The sequence below is a fragment of the Somniosus microcephalus genome, chromosome 25 (assembly GCF_052327205.1).
Source record: "Somniosus microcephalus isolate GS21.2 chromosome 25, FLI_Smic_1.0, whole genome shotgun sequence".
In the NCBI taxonomy this organism is placed as follows: domain Eukaryota; kingdom Metazoa; phylum Chordata; class Chondrichthyes; order Squaliformes; family Somniosidae; genus Somniosus; species Somniosus microcephalus.
The window spans coordinates 39,276,482-39,292,829 of NC_141011.1; the positions used below are offsets into that span (position 1 = coordinate 39,276,482).

The window sequence follows — 16,348 nt, forward strand, 5'->3', positions numbered from 1 at the left end:
CGTGGTCATCAGGGGCACCGGCAGTGTCCCTGAATTCCCACATAGAGCAAGAGGAGCATATCACGGGGCTGGGCTCTCCTGGCATGACCTTCCCTTTAATTAATTTAAATTTAATTTACTATCACCAATTAAAGATATCACTAAGGCGCTTGTATAGTCTACCAACAGTCCCTGCTATACCAGAAAAGACCCTAGTAACTATAAACTACAGAGTTAAAATTTAAAAAAGAGAAATACTCACCAACCAATCACTTACCTGATCCCTGGTGACGTCACACTCTGATTACTTTTTACCTCTCTCCTCTGCTGTTGATTTGGTAAGCCTCGCTGGTCGCCGGTTTTTATACCGGGCTCCGCCTCACTGCTCCCTGGTCTGATCTGGTCTCGGGCCTCGCTGGTCGCCGGTTTTTATACCGGGCTCCGCCTCACTGCTCCCTGGTCCGATCTGGTCTCGGGCCTCGCTGGTCGCCGGTTTTTATACCGGGCTCCGCCTCACTGCTCCCTGGTCCGATCTGGTCTCGGGCCTCGCTGGTCGCCGGTTTTTATACCGGGCTCCGCCTCACTGCTCCCTGGTCCGATCTGGTCTTGGGCCTCGCTGGTCGCCGGTTTTTATACCGGGCTCCGCCTCACTGCTCCCTGGTCCGATCTGGTCTCGGGCCTCGCTGGTCGCCGGTTTTTATACCGGGCTCCGCCTCACTGCTCCCTGGTCCGATCTGGTCTCGGGCCTCGCTGGTCGCCGGTTTTTATACCGGGCTCCGCCTCACTGCTCCCTGGTCCGATCTGGTAGATGCAGGGAGGATGTTTCCCCTGACTGGGGAGTCTAGAACCAGGAGACACAGTCTCAGAATAAGGGGTCGGCCATTTAGGACTGAGATGAGGAGAAACTTCTTCACTCAGAGGGTGGTGAATCTTTGGAATTCTCTACCCCAGAGGGCTGTGGATGCTCAGTCGTTGAGTATATTCAAGACAGAGATCAATCGATTTTTGGATATTAAGGGAATCAGGGGATATGGGGAGAGTGCAGGAAAGTGGAGATGAAGTAGAAAATCAGCCATGATCTTATTGAATGGCGGAGCAGACTTGAAGGGCCAAATGGCCTACTCCTGCACCTATTTCTTATATTCTTACGTAAATCGTGTTTTTGTTTCTTCTGTTGCAGGTAGTAAAGCGGGCTGTCGCTAGCCAACCACAGTTGCTGGATGCCCCGGAGCGAGCAGAGAAATTCCGGCAGAAATACAGGCACAAACTTCAGACGTTGAGGCACCAGCCGTTGTGAGTATTGGCCAAGTCCAGTGTTTTGAGTGGATTTGTAGATTGATACAAAAAGCACGCAATTCCATGGTGTTGGTAGTCTTGAAAACAGCATCACTTCCAGGCGTTCAGGGTCTTAACTCCTTTGTTGCTGTAATAAATGTAAACATTTGGCTGATCAACAAATCAGGTGTTGGGATATATTTAAAGGTCAGTAATTGAGCTGGAACACGCTACCGCAAGGAGTAGCTGAGGTGAATAGCATGATGCATTTAAGGGGAAGCTAGATAAGTATATGAAGAAGAAAGGAACAAGAGGATGTGCTGATAAGGTGGGAGGAGGCGCGCGTGGAGCATAAACGCCAGCCTAGACCAGTCGGGCCGCGTGGTCTGTTTCTGTGCTGCACACTCTGTGTAATTCTCTGAAATAGTGAGATAATCCTGTAACTTTATAAATCATTGGTACAACCACACTTAGAATACTGTGTACAGTTCTGGTTGCCACCGTACAGAAAAGATATTGCAGCTATTGAAAGGATACAGAAGAGAGCAACCAAAACGATTGAGGGGATAGAGGGATTGGCTTCTGAGGAACGATTGTGTAAATTGGACATGTTCTCACTGGAAAAGAGAAGGTTGAAAAGTTGATATGATGGCTGTCGTTAGGATTCTAAAGGGACGAGGTAATATTGACCATGACCAGCTGTTTCACCTTGTCCAGAGCAGTAGCAGCAGAGGACACGGCCTGCAGTGTAAGGGGGTAAATTGAAAACTCATCTGCAGAAACATTATTTCACCGAGCGATGGTAAATCTATGGATCAGACTACATAGGGAGACGGTGGAAGCAGAGAGTGTTGATCCATTCAGATGCAAATGAGATAGATTTCTTTCAGAAAATAATATTTTGCTCTATAGTGTGTAAGTAATTTGAGACACAACATGTAGTAAGTGTAGCATGCATGGGATGAAGAGGTGAGTTTGGGCCTATTGTTCCCAAAGCTCTCCACCACTGGGGGTTTTCCTCACCTCATGTCTGGCTCTGTTGTAGACTAATTGAGAGAGATTGAGTGCTATGATTAGTCAACAACTCCATTATCATGCGACTACCAGGTTGGTAGAAGGCGAACTCAAGGGACCTTGCTCTTTTTTCTTGTCATTAAGTGGCTGTAGCAAGTCTTGTAACCAATCAGAATTGCTATTTCACACAGTCAAAACACACTGCCGTCAAAGAGGTGGAGAGATGCTTACAGAAAAACCCTCAACTTGGAAAATCTTCCTTTTCCATAGTGTTGAATTTATTTTAAATAAAAATGCATAATTTAAAGAAAACCATATTTTCTGTGTATCCATTTTCTCACCATCTCCTATCCTGAAGACGCGGACTCTTGCCGGGGTCCTGCACTGGAAGCGGTGGGAGCCCTCCAGTACTTTACAGACGTGGCTGTACTTCATGGGGAAGCCTGGACAATGAATGTCAGCAGACTATTCCACATGGAAGGCATCAACACCAAACCCGATCCCGCTCTCGCACACCTTTCGTGTGTGCACCTTCCATTGGGGATTGTAACAAGCAGCAATAACCTCGGGAAGCATTACGAACATTTTTAACATAGATTTCTGTGCACCTTTGACTGTCCTGGTATATCCTGAAAATGCTTTTTCACTTCCCTTTTCTCTCAGTGCATACGGATCCCTAACAGTCAGAAGCTTGCTGGACACGCGGGAGCACTGTCTGAATGAATTCAACTTTCCAGATCCTTACTCAAAAGTAGGCACTCCTGCTTTTCTTTACTTTTCCTCAAAAAGAAATATCAGTAATTTACTTGCAAAAGAAAGCCTTGGCCGAATGTCTTCGACCCTTGTGTTGCTTTGATTATGGAAAACTGGGGCCTGTGAGGTTGATACTGCACTTGGCAATGAAAAAGCCCATGAGATATTTTAAGAGTATTACGGTGATGAGCCTACAGCCAGAGGGCACTGTTGAGAAAAATATTCTCAGTGACGTTACTAGAAACATTTGCAGTCAGCTCATCAAGTTAGCCCCTCATTAAAGTTAGCCTATAATTTTTTTTTGAACAAGACCATGTTGGTCTTGTTCAAATGGTGTCTTTTAGATAAAAGAGCAAACACGTCTTCCTATATAGAACTGTGCGTGTTTTATAATAAATGGTACGAATGATAAGTCAGTAACTGGCACAGCGGTTCCTCTCTCCTTCTCCACTCCCACCCCCACTTCCACGAAACCTTCTGGGGTTGGCTTTACATACCCAACTTCACCCTTGCCTTCCCCCGGGAGTATGTGGAGCCTCAGCCCCACCGTCCCACCTCTCCGAATCATTAGAAATTATTTTCAAAATTTCTGGGCACAGCGAGAGGAAAGGTTAACACAAAATTGGCAACACAGGACACAGCAGCAAGAAGGTTATAAAAAATAATACACTGAGAACAAATTAATAATTGAAAATCAATTGCAGTGGATATAGGACAATTGCAAAGAATATCAGAAGAAAAGGCTTGGTTCTAAAGCAAAATGGCAGTGAAGGGGAGCGGGCTGAGACCAAAAACCAAAGGAGCGTTTGATACTTTTAATTTACCTGCTTAACTTATGGCAGAAACAGAATATGTGGGATCCAATTAAATTGGTTATTTTTCCTTTCTCCCCCTTTACAATATTTGAGTTTAAAATGGGTTCTTTTAAATAAATGCAACACTCAGACTGAAAGTTGAGCATTCACTCAACCAGTGTAATTGTCCCCAGAGTCTAAGCTGCTGCAGAATGCTGGAATAAAGCAATTGTTTTAATTACAACCTTGTTTCCTCCTTTGGCAGTATGTACTTTTGTCTTGCTGTTTTCTTTGAAAATGCATGTTGAAAATTGCCCAAAAGAAACAGTTTTCAAATCAAAGGTGGTGGCTGAGTGTAGTGCAGACAGGTTCTGGGAGATGAGCCCTATATGTTTAGTGTCAACCAGTGAGTTGGAGATGGGACGTGACTTGCGACAGGAATCATAGCAAACCGTCTATGTTACAGCAAACAAAGTCTACTTACTTGGTAGGGTCTATTTAAACAGCGCACTACAGCAAACAGTCTACAGAGTCTATTTAAAAAGAGTCTCCACGAGCGACAGCAAACAGAACTAGTGACCAAAACTACAGCAATGTCTCTCAATAAAAGCAGGGTGATTTTGCCAGCAAAATGCAGTGAGTGGGGGATAGTTACATACAAATTACATGAAAATCAATCCCAGTCACTTACAGCAGTGATTGATAGGGCAATTACCCAGTCATCTCTATTCTGGCTGGGAATAGTGGTGTCACTATATGAAGCCTTATATCTTTGAGCCCTAGTTTGATTGACAGCTTTATTCATTTGTGGAAAAATAATCTTTGATTTCCTTTGTCCTAGTTTGAACCTTAAAGGGGACGAGAGGTACATCTCTTCCCAGCCCACAGCAGTTGTTTGGGTTCCATTGATGCAGAAGCTGAAGACTGTGTGAGAGTAGACTAAACCAATATCTTTTTTGACTTCCTTTGTCCCAGTTTGAACTTCAGAGGGGTTGGAAGGTATATCGCATCCCGGGGAGGGAGTACTCTCGCCTCTGAGTCAGCAGATTGTGGGTTCAAGCCCCACTCCAGCGCCTTGACCACGTATAATCCAAGCTGACACTTCAATGCAGTATTGAGGGAGTGACATCTTTCAGCTGAGATGTTACATTGAAGCCCCGTCTGCCCTCTCGGGTGAATGTAAAAGATCCCATGGCACTATTTCGAAGAAGAGCCGGGGCGTTCTCCCGGTGTCCTGGCCAATATTTATCCCTCAACCAGTATCACGAAATCTTGTCATTTGTCTCATCATTAAAAAAGATGATCTGGTCATTGTCACATTGCTGTTTGTGAGACCTTGCTGTGCGCACATTGGCTGCTGTATTTCCCTACATTACAACAGTGACGACACTGCAAAAGTACTTCATTGGCTGTGAAGTGCTCTGGGACGTCCTGGGTCATGAAAGGCGCTATAGAAATGCACTTTATTTATTCTTTCTATATCTCCTGTAACCAAGCCTGCAGCAGTTCTTCAGGTTCCATCGATGTTGGGGGTAGACTAAGCCTCCTGTATAATGTTTGCATTACGAGCACTGGACTGGATTCAATATTACTGGGAAATTAACTTAGTATCACGACCCTTTATTGTTGTAACCTAGGAGGTGTAAGTTAAGTGTTGTGAAACCTACTGTTTTTTTTGCTATAGATTAATTTTTACTTCTAATAAACCTGATTCGTAGATTATAACCTAAATCACAGTCTTAACCCAATCCCTGTTTCCGACACCACCTCCTACCTCCACCTGGACCATGACCCCACTACCGAACATCAAACCACCGTTTCCAAGACTGTCACTGACCTCATCTCCTCTGGAGATCTTCCCCCCGCGGCCACCAACCTCAGAGTTCCCCAACCCCGCACAGCCCACTTCTACCTCCTTCCCAAGATCCACAAACAGGACTGCCCTGGTAGACCCATCGTTTCAGCCTGTTCTTGCCCTGCGGAACTTATCTCTTCCTATCTCGACTCTATCTTTTCTCCCCTTGTCCAGTCTCTTCCCACCTACATCCGCGACTCTTCGGACGACCTCCGCCACTTTAACAGTTTCCAGTTTCCTGGCCCCAACCGCTTCCTTTTCACCATGGACGTACAATCCCTCTACACCTCCATCCCCCACCAGGATGGCCTGAGGGCGCTCCGCTTCTTCCTTGAACAGAGGCCCGTCCAGTCCCCATCCACCACCACCCTCCTCCGCCTGGCTGAACTTGTTCTCACATTGAACAACTTCTCCTTTAACTCCACTCATTTCCTCCAAATCAAAGGTGTTGCTATGGGTACCCGCATGGGTCCTAGCTATGCCTGCCTTTTTGTGGGACATGTGGAACACTCTTTGTTCCAGTCCTACTCGGGTCCCTTCCCTCACCTCTTTTTCCAATACATTGATGACTGTATCGGTGCCGTTTCCTGCTCTCGCCCCGAACTAGACAATTTCATTCACTTTGCCTCCAATTTCCACCCTTCCCTCACCTTCACATGGTCCATCTCTGACTCTTCCCTTCCCTTCCTCGACTTCTCCGTCTCCATCTCTGGGGATAGGTTATCGACCAATATTCACTACAAGCCCACTGACTCCTACAGCTACCTGGACTACACTTCCTCCCACCCCGCCTCCTGTAAGGACTCTATTCCATTCTCCCAGTTTCTCCGTCTCCGCCGTATCTGCTCCGACGATGCCACTTTCCACACCAGTGCTTCCGACATGTCTTCCTTTTTCCGCAACCGAGGATTCCCCTCTACCGTGGTTGACACGGCCCTCGACCGTGTCCGTTCTATCTCCTGCACTTCTGCCCTCACCCCTGCCCCTCTCCCGGAACCACGATAGGGTTCCCCTTGTCCTCACCTTTCACCCCACCATCCTCCACATCCAACAGATCATCCTCCGCCATTTCCGCTACCTCCAAAGCGATCCCACCACCAAACGCATCTTCCCCTACCCTCCCCTCCCCTTTCAGCATTCCATAGGGACTGCTCCCTCCGAGACACCCTAGTCCACTCCTCTATCACCCCCAACAGTCCTTCCCCTTCACCTGGCACCTTCCCGTGCAAGCGCAGGAGATGTAACACCTGCCCCTGTACCTCCCCCCTTCCCACTGTCCAGGGCCCCAAACACCCCTTCCAGGTGAAACAGCGATTTACTTGTACTTCTTGCAATCTAGTATACTGTATTCGCTGCTCACGATGCGGTCTCCTCTACATTGGGGAGATCAAACGCAGATTGGGTAACCGCTTTGCGGAACACCTCCGTAAGGGTGACCCCGAGCTTCTGGTCGACTGTCATTTTAATTCACCGCTCCATTCCCACACGGACCTCACCGTCCTTGGCCTCTTGCATTGTTCCACGGAAGCTCAACGTAAACTCGAGGAACAGCACCTCATCTTCCGATTAGGCACTTTGCAGCCTTCCGGACTCAATATTGAGTTCAACAATTTCAGATCATAACCTCGGCCCCTATTACATTGTTACTTATATTTTTTTCCCACCCCTTTGCTTTGGATCTTCCCTCCCCCCCCCCCTTTTTTTTTCTCTCTCCCACATGGCAGCTGTCTCTCTTTCTGCCAGTACACTTCACACCTAATCTTGCCGTCTTTTGTCTCCACTGTCCTATTACCATCTCGTCTGGTTTTGAATACCTCTTAATGTCTCTTTTACTTCTTTTACTTCTTTTGTTCTATCGCAGCCCTGCCTTCGATCTATTTTATTTCCTTTCCAGTTGGAAAAAGGGTTAGACCCGAAACGTCACTCTAATTTCTCTCCACGGATGTTGCCTGGCCTGCTGAGTTTTTCCAGCATTTTCTGTTGTTATCCCTGTTTGTTCTTTGCTACTTGAGGGCTAGGAGAATACAAAAGGGCTTGTCAATTCCAGTAACAAGGGTACAGTATATTGTATGAGTCAAGGGCAATCTATATTCCTAGATATTGTATCTGGTATACAGATATGTATACGGTTGCACTTTGGTTTGTCAGGAGTGAGGACTCATTTACGAGAGTGGTTCTTGGCATAGAACACAAGAGCAACATTTGGTGCAGCCCCGAAACTGCAGCAGTGATTTATATCCCACTCATGATGCTGACTTTAACTTGCTTGTGATTATCAGATCAGCCCGTTTGTGGTGCATATATCTTTCCCCATGTTGGCTGATCCTGTACATTTTTTTTTTCTCTTTATGCCAGTTTTTCTCCCACAATATTATTTGACTAGAATCTTGTGCACTCACTGTTTTACAGGTGAAACAGAGGGAGAATGACATAGCATTGAAACACTTTCAGAAGGTTGTGCAAGGCTTGGAGTCACTGAGCATGGAGGAGCGGCAGTTTGCATTAGTGAAAGGTCTCTTAGCGGGGAACGTCTTTGACTGGGGAGCCAAAGCTGTTTCAGAGTAAGTTGGAAAGAGACCTGATGGAAACGGTTTCATTCTGTAATATTTTACTAGGTCGGTGAAATTTCGAAGAGGGGGAAAGATGAATCTGTTTTTGAGGTGTTGGTCCATGCTGACCTCAATACCAGTTGGTTGGGGTTGACGCTCTGTTATCTAAGCAGGTCTCTTCTGGTTGGGCAACCTGAACTCTCGAGGGGGCAAGCATTCTCAATGATTTAGTTTTCTATGGACAGAGTACGTAGTTTGTTTCTTTTACTCCTAATTGGTTTTTTTTCTATCTTGTGAAGACTTTGACTTGTGTTGCTTTACGGCTGCTGTTCAGCACTTGCCCAATGGCCATTTTTTAGGTCTTGAGTTTTAGATCATAGATGTCGGCAGCCTAATTGACTATGCGGTGAAGGGGGCATCGCAACCGAACCTCAATCCTGCCATCACTTGACATCAACATCCATGTGCTTCCCACCAGGGGTAACTTCACAGTGATCAGGAGCAGGGATCCTGGCCCATGGGCTTTGATTCCTATTGCAGTCCTGGGAGTCATTGGTAAATTGCGCACAGACCAAGAACAGAACCTGGCTCAGTATCACTCTGGGTGCTGCATTTACAAACGAATGGAGTTCTTATTATTGAAAAGCACTGCCATTCCGTACTCCCAGTAACAACATTTAGAAAGCCTCTGGAAAACCTTTTTCTAGTTCCGTACTTGCAGTGTCCTGAACCTTTCTGTGTTACATCATGTTTTTCTGTCACATTTAGTGTTCTTGAAACAAATTCAGCATTTGGCTTTGAAGAAGCAAAAAAGCAGCTGCAAGGTAAGGAACCCTGAGACATTATTTGACATTGTAAGAAATTAAAGGTAATTCAACTGTGCAAATGAGATCGACAATACCCTGTGTGCCATGGTGTCGTGCTGGTGGTACACCGCAGAGAGTAGGGGAAGTAGAGTAATTAAAGTTTAAATGGAATTACTGAAGTCCCTTCTTAATTATAATTATTCCCGCCTCCCTATATTCTCCTGAAGTTGCTGTATCATGCTTGGGGTGTTCCTGGTAACGGAACAAAGCCCTTTGGGTTCTTCCGACCCCCCCCCCCCCCCGGCTGAGCTAATTCGGTTAACTTCACTAAAGGACTAAACACCCCCCGCCCACCCCAAATGCGGGGAACATCAGGACAGTGCGACTCTGTAAAGAGAGAAGCCAGGTTAATGTTTCAGGTGCAGCCCCTGAGCTCCGACGAAGCATCTCCATTTAAAATGTTAACCTGTCTTTTTCTCTCTGCGGATGTTCTGCCATCTACATATAGCAATCGCGATTTTTCTTTTTATCGCGGAGACTGATGTTGGGGTGTACGTGTATTGTCACAGTACATAATCTGACGCTGAAGTTCCCCTTTAACAAAGAATGAAATACTCGGGGGAGTCCATTCCTAAAGGAGTTTCATGAAAGCAACTAACAGAGAATGTGTGTTCTTGTGTTTCTCAGTACGCCCGTGGCTGGTGGATGCATATAATGACTGGTTAGAACGACTTAAGGTAGGAATTTATAGAAATAACTCGGTTATTTGTGTTCCTTAGTCAGGATACCAGGGGTGTTGTAATCCACCAGCATACAGATAATTTGGGTTAAATGATAAATTTTAGATATAGAAGTAATACCTGGGAGTGAGTTACAAGGTTGTAACGTAAAAGGGATTCATAGGGTTGTGCAGAACCGTAAGAGATCATTACAGTCTATCTGGCCGGTCCCAAATTTGAAAAATACCAGTATTCTAGCTCTCATGTCTCTCTATCACTTACTCTGCTAAATATCTATCCAGTTCCCTCTTGAATGTTCACACACTGGCCTTCTCCATTACTTACCCACACTGTCTGTTCCATTTATTCACCACCTTCTATGTTAAACTTTTGATTTCTACTACGAATGCAAAGCCTGACTGTGTAAAAATTTAACACCCATAATCGTACTACAGCCATTAACTCTAACACCATCGGTGCATGTTTTATAATTACATCTATATTTATTTCAGCTGAGTTGTTGCACCTAATTGTGTTCAGTGGTGTGCAGAAGAGCAATTATGTCCCATGACTTGTAGCTGGGTGTTGCAACTCTCTGTCACACGCTTAAAAGATTTGCTTAGGCAGAAGTGAGATTGGATTCAGGGTATTAGAGTTTCCTTAAAATAAATGACAGGAACATTCAGGGGAGAAGCCCAGATGGACTCTTCCACTTGCTAAACTCTCCACATGGGGTGGTGGGGGTTTGGGCAAAACTTCCCATCCTGTCACTTTGGAATTCCAGTGGTTTGGTAATGCCAGGGCTGCCCAAAAGCATTATGCTTTTTTTAAAGACTTGCGCTTGTGTTTTTATAGCTTTCAATGTCTTACACATGCCTCACGAGGCCACAGAGCTTCCTGTACCACCTAATGTGGCAATCTACAGTCTGGGATTTAGTGCATAAAAACATAATTACATAGAATGTACAGCACAGAAACAGGCCATTCAGCCCAACTGGTCTATGCCGGTGCTTATGCACCACACCAGCCTCCTCCCTCTCCTCATCACCTAATACTATCAACACAACCGTCCATTCCTTTCTCACTCGTACTTATATAGTTTCCCCTTAAATGCATCAAAAAGGAAAAGGATTTTTAAAAAGGCCCTTCGGCCCATTGAGCCTGTCCTTCTGGTATTTCAATTCGCCCAGACTAGCTTGCAACTATCCAACTGCATCTTGAACTCTACCACTTCTTTTGATTACACTGCTTTGCCAGTTCGATTGTTCCAAACATAAATTGCACTTTGAGTCGAGGAAAATTCTTTTATGAACTGTTTTTAAATTTACATCCTCTAATTCTATCGGCTGGACTGATCATAAAATAATATTCTAGGTTTGACTTTTCCGTGCTATTTAATATTTTGTGCACCATCTTAACCACCTCCTCCCTAGAGTATAGCACTCGAGCTTCTCTGTCGTTTCCTCGTAGCTCATCCCTTTTACACTTAGAATCATTCTTGCTCTGCTCTGCACCCTCTTCAGTGCATGCAAGTCATTTATGAAGTGTGCCGACCAGAAATACACAGTCTCTTGACACCATGATCATTCTGTACATATAAAGGGCCGAATTTTGCGACCCTACGGGTGCGTACAAGGTGTGTACGCACCCGTAGGGGCCGCGCAAGTGCTGGGTTTAGGCATGCGAAATGCATGCGCTAAAACCTGACATTTGCGATCGGTCAAGAATCTTCTTGCCAGATCGCACGCATCCCCAGGAGAAGTGCCTCTGCGGGTGGAGAGTTGCGTTTTTTGCACAACTTCCGCCCGCTGAAAGGCCATAGAATCCTTACGCCTAGTAAAAGCAGGCATAAGGCCTGCTTTTACCAACATAAGAATTTAAAATAACATTTAAAAAAAAATTCAATCATTTAAAAAAACCTGTGCAACAAGGTAAGGTTATTTTTAGCCCCTTTAAAACATTTAAATTTATTTTTCAAAAAATTAAATTTTTGTTAAAATGCCATTTAATTAAATATTTTAAATTAATTTTACATATATAATGGTTTTTCTTTATTTATTTCAGTGTGTTGCATTTTTGTAGTCATCCCCTTTCATACTTTTGAGAGTTCCGTGCGTACGGAACTGTCAAAAGTGTGAATGGGGATTCCGTTCTTCCATTGGGATACCTGGGTCTCCGCATTTCGATCAGGAGAGGCCCAGGATCGCAAGCCTCGGTATCTACGGAACCAGCAGATAAGTTTGTAGATTTTTTTTCCAATCGGAGGCATCCGCCCGCAGGAAGCCTCTGATCGGAAATTCAGGGCTAAAGCTACCCCTTCAACCCTCCGATCATTTCTTTTTCCTGAACAATCTACATTCCTGCATATTCCCTCTTATGAGATGAGCCATAATTTCACAATCCCCAAGACATTATCCTTCTGCTACATATGATTCCAATTCCAGTATTTATTCCTAATTCTTCTGGCATTCAGGTAATTCTGTTTCTTACTTGCGTCGTAAGTTTTTTTTATTAGCCTTTTTATGTCCATTCAGATTGTTAGGTTTTTTTGGGCTGCCATTTGCTTGGCTATTCATTTGGGACCATTCTCTCCACCCTGCACCCTGACCCACAGGTTATTGTTGTAGTCCCTCGGTTTTGTGCTACATTTATCTTGTTCTTTCTGTTTTCTGTCGACTGTATCACTGATAATTGAGTCGAATCTGTCGCACCTTTTGCATTATCAATTGAACTCTCCATTTTATTCGGTGAAACAGCTCCTGTGTGAAGGGAAGAGCAATTTAATGTTGGATTTAAGCTGTCGAGTGCTGGGCTCATTAAGTGCCTCATTCAGTTTCTTCAATGTATTAAAAGTGTGCAGATAGCTTGGGTTTGACACTAGTAAATGCGGTGGTTAAAAACCATTGTGCCTCCCAAATTATCTTCATTTGACATTTTGGATTTGAGCTATCATGAACTAAACACCCAAGAGGGAGTTGCAGGAATTCTAATCTAAGTATGGAGGTTGAGTCGTTTATATATAGAATAACAGATACCTAGAAATGAGTTACAAGCTGGAATCTAATTATTGGGTCCAGATGGTTTATAAGTAGAACATTGGATATCCGGAGTGAGTTATAGGACAGCTATGTTATTTGAAGAGTTAATACAACATCATAAATCCCAAGAGCAAAACTTGAGAGGTTCGAACTGTCATATGGTCTCTATGATTTGACTATAGCCATAAATCACTCTCTGATGTTAGTTATTCAGAATACACAATCTCAGTTCTATTCAGTTTCTGTCAGTTTTATATGCTAGCAGTGACTATTAGCTGGGGTTGTTTTCCTTAGAGCAGAGAAGGCTGAGGGGGGACCTGATTGAGGTGAACAAAATTATGAGGGGCATAGATGGGGTAGATAGAAAGGAACTTTTCCTCTTAGTAGAGGGGTCAATAACCAGGGGGCATAGTTTCAAGGTAAGGGGCAGGAGATTTAGAGGGGATTTGAGGAAAAACTTTTTCACCAGAGGGTGGTTGGAACTCACTGCCTGAAAGGGTGGTAGAGGCAGGAACCCCCATAACATTCAAGAAGCATTTAGATGAGCACTTGAAATGCCATAGCATACAAGGCTACGGACCAAGTGCTGGAAAATGGGATTAGAATAGACAGGGCTTGATGGCCGGCGTGGACACGATGGGCTGAAGGGCCTCTTTCTGTGCTGTATAACTCTATGACTCTATGATGCCATTAACTCCTGTCATTAGTACTGCTGTTTTACTAAAATATAATCTGACATTGATTAGCAAGAAACTCTGTGTCCAGTTCTTACAGATATTTAGATAGCTATATGATTAGAGATTAAAAAGCAGAGACAAGAATTACTCAGTGATCAAATACCAAACCCTACTGGCTTTCTCTTGCAGGGTCCTCCTCACAAATGTGCCTTATTTTTCGTAGATAATAGTGGAATAGACATAATTCTTGGAGTTTTCCCATTTGTCAGGGAGCTGCTGTCCAAAGGAACAGAGGTAAAGCATTACACATTGCTCCGTCTGGTTGAGAAGTAGTGAACAAAAAAGGTGTGGTCATTCCTTGGTTTTAACACATTCCTACTCTATGATTCCCTTCCTTGGGCTGCCTAGTGTGTATCTGAGTCACATGAGTGTTCAATATCTCATCTGTGCTGAGTTAGCCAGTCGGAGCCAGGGTGGCAGTAGGGTGTTGGGCTCCATGGCACTGGGCCAATGAGGGGACAGATCAGTTCCCACTCCTGATCATTTATCCAATGACTACTGCTGGGCAGTGTTCTGGGTGAGGACAGGACGAGGCTCGCCTTTCAATGACTGCTAGAATTGAGTAGCCAGCCGACACTCGCTCTGTAGACTCACTCGTAACAAAGGGTCATGCGGCCAAGGCTCCGGAGTATGGCCTACATTCGGCAGCATCTTTGGGAAAGGAGAAAGGGGGGACGAGAATCGGGGAAGAGGATAGCTTATTTTCCATTTATTAGCCAAATTGGTCCTTGTTCTCCCTCCCATTAGAGTCGTGCAGTCTTCAGGTGGGTGGTTGGCAGGTGGCCAGATTCCAGTCCTTTTATCAGCATCCCCGTATTACCAGCTATAGGACATTGGCCAAACATGCTGCCGTCGTCATTGTCTCCCAGGCCGGTGATACCTGTAACAATTGGTTAAAATCTGGATAAACACACCACAGGAGGGAACTTCCTCCTGTCAATAAAATAATTGAAAGTAGAAATTCCCCCTCCCCCTGGCCACAATTCTTTATTCCCATTAGATTATGGGTTCTGTATTTAGTGTGGATTCCCATTATTTAGCTTCCACCTTTTGATGTCTTGTAAACAAATTCTAAAGTGGAACGATTGCTACAGATGTTCAGTTCTCAGCCAATGAGGACCATTTGTGCAATCTACCTGTAATCTAACCAGAACTGTTAACTAACTGGTAGAACTAGCATTTAAAGTATTGCTCAGATTAACACCTCTGCCCAAATTGAAGGACAGAACTATATTTCACATTTTTTAATGAGGGGAGAAAGGGTGCCAATGTTATTTATTCATCCCAGTTTCCTAATTTGCCAAAATTTGCATCTGTTTTAAAAAGAGCTTTAGTGAATTTTTGGTCCTGATTGTCAAAAATAAAAACAAACAAATTTTAAATGTGGTATATTTGGACAGGGTTATGTCTGAGCAGTTACATTATTTTGTTCTGGTTTAATAGTGTGAAGAATCATTTGAGTGCGTGATGTTTGTATGCTGCATTGGCTTAAAGGTATATTGGACTGTGCCACCTTGTAACTTGGACAAACCTGCTTTGTGTGCACGCTCGCAAATTTTTAACAGTTGTTTTACCCCATGCTATCCTCAATTAGGAGGATGTAGGGGTGCAGCATGTGATTGTCTCTGTGAACGCCTTGGTCACATGCTGTTGGAAGACCAGTTGATAGTGGTGTGGGGAGCAGATAGAAATAGGATGACTGCATGCCCAGTTCTGGAGGAAGCTGCCCAGTAAGCGTGAAAGAAAATTGTCTCTGCTCAATCTGATATACAACTGCCGGCATCTTTTTAAAAGGGTGAGCAGACCCCTCCCATATTGACCTGTGTGTGAGCAGACCCCTCCCATATTGACCTGTGAATGAGCAGACCCCTCCCATATTGACCTGTGTGTGAGCAGACCCCTCCCATATTGACCTGTGAATGAGCAGACCCCTCCCATATTGACCTGTGTGTGAGCAGACCCCTCCCATATTGACCTGTGAATGAGCAGACCCCTCCCATATTGACCTGTGTGTGAGCAGACCCCTCCCATATTGACCTGTGAACGAGCAGACCCCTCCCATATTGACCTGTGTGTGAGCAGACCCCTCCCATATTGACCTGTGAATGAGCAGACCCCTCCCATATTGACCTGTGTGAGCAGACCCCTCCCATATTGACCTGTGAATGAGCAGACCCCTCCCATATTGACCTGTGAATGAGCAGACCCCTCCCATATGGACCTGTGTGTATTGCAAATATTTTGAAGCGTAAAATGCCTTCTATAACAATGTATATGGATTCGACATTTAGAAAATTGCCTTGAGCAGACCCCTCTTGGTTTGGAACATGCAAGAACCAACTGCTTTGCACATGTGCACGGGCTTTTTAAAATGCACTGTAGCCTGAACTAGTTCTGAATTTGCTAAAGCTATTGACCCTGGTCACAAAAACAACTACCATGCAGTATAGCCTTAATCTCCCACCAGGTTGCAAATGTTTTGAAGCATAAAACGGCTTCTATAACAATGTATATGGATTCGACATTTAGAAAATTGCCTTGAGTCTAATGCATGTCTGTCATAGTCCAAATGTCACAGTTTGTTACGAATTTTAAGTAATCTTTTTTAAAAAAAAGCCAGTCATTGACTTGAAACTTAAAATTTAATTCACCTGTGAAATTAACAAGCAGTTGCAATTACAACAGGGAGTACTTGAGAACAGTGGTCTTAAAGGGCTGGATAAGATTAGCATCTCAATTTTACAACCATTCTATAGATCCCAAATGACATGTGAGCAACGCCACAGGAGATCCATCTGTATTTTCAACAATGGAGAGCTATTTATTATT

At 44.4% G+C, this 16,348-nt stretch overlaps 1 protein-coding gene across 4 annotated transcripts in view; it reads left to right on the forward strand.

Annotated features, from left to right (window-relative positions):
- Positions 1 to 16,348, forward strand: part of pank4 (pantothenate kinase 4 (inactive)) — a 71,714-nt gene that overhangs the window by 44,210 nt on the left and 11,156 nt on the right. For 3 of the 4 annotated variants that reach the window (XR_015073539.1, XM_085967243.1, XM_085967245.1), the window contains exons 11-16: positions 1,160 to 1,272; positions 2,932 to 3,019; positions 8,080 to 8,231; positions 8,988 to 9,043; positions 9,713 to 9,762; positions 13,649 to 13,753. Coding sequence is in view for 3 of the 4 variants with exons in the window: in XM_085967243.1 (XP_085823369.1) it covers positions 1,160 to 1,272; positions 2,932 to 3,019; positions 8,080 to 8,231; positions 8,988 to 9,043; positions 9,713 to 9,762; positions 13,649 to 13,753 (564 nt within the window). In the remaining variant the exon portion in view is untranslated. The remainder of the gene's footprint in view (positions 1 to 1,159; positions 1,273 to 2,931; positions 3,020 to 8,079; positions 8,232 to 8,987; positions 9,044 to 9,712; positions 9,763 to 13,648; positions 13,754 to 16,348) is intronic. The other variant, XM_085967244.1, reaches the window with a different exon arrangement.